Genomic DNA, 5,289 nt, shown 5'->3' on the forward strand with positions numbered 1-5,289 from the left:
ATTATTATGAACGAGAAAATATCAGTAATATTAGAAAAATAAAAAAAAATATCAAAAAATATCTTATTTAACATATTAATTATTATAATAATAAATAAATATTAAATAAAATAAATTATGATTATTTTTTTTTTAGTTACTAAATATTTTCGGTATATTATTTATCTAACTCTCTTAGCATTTTATGTTTTTTGACACTTATTAATGATCATCTCAACGCTAATTATTCTTAAGGATAAACCACAATAAGAGAATACATTCCGGTTAAAGGAAATATTTTATAATCTTGAAAGCCTGCTTCCAAAAAAAGCTTCTTGAATTCCTCTTCACTTCTCTCCTTTCCATTCACACATGTCATGGCAATATCCATTCTGAGCTTTATTTGAGTAAGTCCAAATTCATCTTGTTTTTCATTTATCACAAAATCTATGATAATTGCTTTTCCTCCTTTAGTATTCTTTGAAATTGCATCTTTGCATTTCTTCAATATCTTTACACAATCTTCATCATCCCAATCATGTAGAATCCACTAAATAAAAAACAAAACAAAAAGGTTAGGAATTGTATCATACCATTTTCTTCACCTTTAATGTCTCTTGCCCATAAATAATTCTACCAACAAATAATATAAATCCTAAATTCTTCCTCTTTAATATTAGCCAACTTTTTAAAATTTAAAATTATAAAATTTAAATTTTAAATTCTAAATTCTAAATAATTCAAAAAATGAAAATTAAAAAAATATGACAAAATATTAATTAATATTAATTAATTAAAAATTAATTTTATATAGTATTCTATTTAAAAACAAATAAGTACTACTTTAAAAAAACGAATATAATATATTATATATATATATATATATATATATATATATGAACAATTTGTTGTCTAATTAAAACATTGATTTTTAATGTGTAATTTTGTCCAAATTAACATTTATTTTAAAATAATTGAAACAGAATGAAACATCTATGAAAACAAGTATAATAGATTGATGAAATAGTATAATTTAGGAGAAAGTGTTATTTAGATTTCTAATATTTAGAGTGAATCTTAATTTAATCTTTAAAGTTTCAAACGTTTTGTTTTAGTCATAAAAAATTTTTAATGTCCTATTTCAATCCCAAAAAAATTTAAGCGGGTTTAACATTGATTCGCTATTAAATTTGACACAAATAATTTGCATATTGAAGAGCCAATATAACATTTGATTTCAGTATGTAAATAAAATCGATCCACCCATTAATATAAAAGTTTTTCCTTTACTTTTGAAGCGTTGATGATTGATTGTTATGATTTGGAGTTTGACACCAAAAAAAAATTTAGAAGAAGAAGTATTACAAAATAATTTTAATTATGTTCTTCTAAGATATGGAAGAAGATATTATTTAACTAGTAATGTTATTAATATCTACGTCATTCATTCGATTAATTATTAGTGCCAAATTTAACGATAAGACAATATTAAATCTATTTAAAACTTTTTAAGACAAAAATAAAATATTTAAAATTAAAAACTAAATTAGAATTTAGTTAGAACAAAAATAATATTTTACACTGTAATTTACTTATACATACCTTAAGTAGAACAGCATCAGCCTCAGGTATAAAATTGAACATGTCTCCACCAATAAAGCTCAAATTGTTGCTGCTGGTTCCTGAAAAATTCTCCACAACATGTGGAAGGTCAAACACTATGCACTTCAATTTGGGAAACATGTCACTAATAATCTTAGATATGGTTCCATTTCCACCACCAACATCTACAATGGATTCCAACCCTTCAAAATCAGCACTATGATCTTTCAATGCCAACTTCACCATTTGAGAGTCACTAGCCATTGACTCATTAAAGGAAGTCAAAATTGAAGGGTTTTTGCTAAGAAAGTCCCAATGATTTGTTCCAAGAGAAATTTCACATAAAGTAAGATTTTCTTCTAAAGTCCATTTTCCTAATAAGTTATAAGAACTTGACACAGATGGATCAAGAAAAAACTTAGCCATTGGAATTAAACAATATTCAGTGCCTTTAACAAGAAGTTCAGAAGAAATTGTGAGAGCATATGCTTTTTTTTCTTCTTTGTTTTCATCACCGTCATCATCATCATGGATTGTTACAATATCAAAGAATCCATTGTGAGTTAGGTGGCGCATAAGACGTTCCACACCACTAATTTTGGATGGTGGAACTTGTAAAATTGAGATCAATTCATGAAGGGTGATGGGTTTTCCATGGTTGTAGATTATGGTTGGTATTTCTAACTCAATACACCATTTAAGGCACATAGAATCTAAGTAAGCATACATGTGTTTGTACACATGAACTTGCCCTTCAAAAATCTCATTTGCTTTGCGACCACTTAGTAAATCCATTTTTTCCACCATATTTTTTATATATGTGTTTGCATTGAAACAATAGTTTCATGCATTATATATGCATATTAGGGGAAAGGATAAGGTTGAATCACATTCAATTATTGTTGACCTTTAATAATCATTCCTTGACCAATATCAGAAATTCAATGATTCTAGACCAATATCGTATTCAATTATTCTTGACCAATAATCCAAGTAATATAAAAGTATAGTTTTTTTTTAATTTATCTAACCAATTAATATTATTGACCAATAATAATAATTTTTTTTTCTTGGTCATGGGTAAAAAGGGATATACATTCAATAATACCATTTTTTGTGTTACCTTATAGATTAGGAAAAATATAGAGAAACAAATCCTCTATAAATCAACATAAGCCAACTCTATTATAATTTAAATTTTATAAATAAATAAAAATTTTAAAATCAAAATTTTAAAATTCAAAAAAATTCTTTCTATATTTATCCTAATCACATTTATAATACATAATGAAAACAATCCATAAAAAACTTAATTTCTTTTCATTTATTTAAAAATAGCCAAATCTCTCGCTCCACAATCCCGTCGTCTCCACACATTTTTTCCTCCGTCGCCCACCGACCACCATCGCGTCTTTCATCGCGTTGTATGCCCTCTTCCACGCGTCCCGTTGTCGTCCTTCTTTCGTCGACGCCGTCACCCACTGTCCCGACGTATCTGCACCGCTGCGGCCCCCATCCATTGCGACACAGCCACCGCCGGTCCCCCATTCGTGACGCACGATCAACTACTCCGATCCATGACGACTGCTCCACTCACGATGCACGGCCTCCGTGGCTTCCTCCTCGCAACGCGCCACCACAATTCTCCCACCGTCTACGCAACATCGTCCAAGATGTCGTCGCCGGTCATCCTGCGGCTCTTCTTCTTCTCCTTTCCTATTTGGTTTTGAATGATTCTTTTAATTAGTTTTTTATGTTTTTTTTTTCTAAATGTCACATGATTCTTTTTATTAGTTTTAGATGATTTTTTTCTTATGTTTTGTATGTTTTTTTTCGTAGGATTTGGATGATTCTTTTTTCTATGTTTTGTATATTTTTTCTTAGAATTTGAATAATTTTTATCTTATGTTTTGGTATTTTTTTTGGAGTTTGGACATTTTTTTAAATAGAAAGTAGGATTTACATAATAAATAGTAAAAGATAAATAATAAATTAGAATAAAAAGAGACAATTAATAATCATTAATTTTATATTTTTTAAAAAATAAAATTTAAATAATTATTAATTAATAACAATTAATTAGTATAAAATGTAATTTAAATATGTTTGTTGGCTTATTATTGGTTATACCTCTCTTGATTTCCTAAGGAAATTGGATAAATTATCATCAGCAATAATATTTCTATTTTTTCCCTCTTTATCCAGCCAACTGTGGCCAATTCTGTTGTATACATTTTGAATGGCCATTCAGGGATATTCCCTTTTTTAAATACTATATATACAATTTTTAAGTATCATTGTACTAATTTTTTCAAATATTTTATTCCAACCAATTGTGATTAAGATCTTTATCCATCCTATAATTAGGAATATTTTTTATGGACACCAGCTTGATCTTTCACAATTTTGATGTCAATAATAGTGTTTGTTCTATGGTTAAGAGAAGAGAATGAAAAAAAAAGGGGAAATAAAGTAATATATATACTCACACACATATTAAAGTGTTTTATCCGCTACTTGATTATTGGCAAAGTTTGAATTCGAAGGCAACATATTAAAAGATATTATATATTGTCACTTAACCAAATTTCAACTATAAAATAGATTGAAATTGAATAAAAAAATTTATCAAATATAATTTGTTGATACTATAATTTAAAAAATGAATTAAAAAAAATTACTCAATTTTCTATTCAATTTTTTGATAGTTTTATCGTCATGGTTTTAACATAAGAAAAATTATATATATAATCACCATGATTTTAAAATTTTTTAGCATAACACTAATAAAAAAAATTATATATAATTTACTATTCATTCTTAAACACTTCTTATTAAGTAAAGAGTATTATATTTTTTATTAATTAAACACATTTTGTAACATCTCAATTTTTTGAATCAGATTTATTATTCAATAACTAATTAATTAATTAAAATGGTAATAATTTAAGATTTAAATTCAAAATAAAAAATAAAAAAATAATGCATTTGATAAAAAGTTAATGAGTTATAATTCAAATGGTATAGTCTCTCCATACTCAATTAAGAGGTCGTAGGTTCGAGTCTTCCTGTCTTTCGTAAAAAAAATAATGCATTTGAAAAACTAACATGTCTAATTTAAAATTTAAATATATGAAAACACTAGCTGTAGTGAATTTCTAACCGACAATAAACCATCTTTCAAGATATAGTCATAACTAATCAAATTCAAATTAAATTAGGTAGATAAATCTGCTATTACAAATAAATAGTAGAAAATCACGCTCTTATCAGCCAGCCTGATTGATATACTAACAGTATTTTGAGAATATATCAAGCTGTGGTTATCCGATTGACTTCATTTAAGATTCATTTTAAAGCTAACTCAATTATCTATAAATTTATGTCTAATAACTAATTTCCAAATTCCAAACTTAGAAAATTTTATAGGACTTCCAAAGTGACGATTCATATGGGAGATTTTACCTAAACGCGAATTAGATTCTCCTAACATAATCTGTACATACTTAAGAGCTATTTGAGTCCTTCCTTTCTCATTCTAAGTAACCTATCCTCTCCACCTTCAGTTATCTCTATAAATTGTCATTCATATACTTTTTTTATTATAATAAAAATCATTATCTCTTCTCACTTCCGATCCTTACTTTCATTCTAAATTTTCTGCCAAAGTATTCACAAAGTCCACTCATATATTGTTCAAGAAGATAT

At 26.7% G+C, this 5,289-nt stretch overlaps 1 protein-coding gene across 1 annotated transcript; it reads right to left on the reverse strand.

The window, feature by feature from the left end:
* Positions 1 to 229: 229 nt before the first annotated feature.
* LOC130977049 (isoflavone 7-O-methyltransferase-like) lies at positions 230 to 2,376 on the reverse strand. The gene is made up of 2 exons (XM_057902047.1): positions 1,582 to 2,376; positions 230 to 529 (listed from the first exon to the last, which is right to left on the reverse strand). The coding sequence occupies exons 1-2, from the start codon at positions 2,374 to 2,376 to the stop codon at positions 230 to 232; spliced, it is 1,095 nt and encodes a 364-aa protein (XP_057758030.1).
* Positions 2,377 to 5,289: the final 2,913 nt, after the last annotated feature.

The sequence above is a fragment of the Arachis stenosperma genome, chromosome 4 (assembly GCF_014773155.1).
Source record: "Arachis stenosperma cultivar V10309 chromosome 4, arast.V10309.gnm1.PFL2, whole genome shotgun sequence".
NCBI lineage: Eukaryota > Viridiplantae > Streptophyta > Magnoliopsida > Fabales > Fabaceae > Arachis > Arachis stenosperma.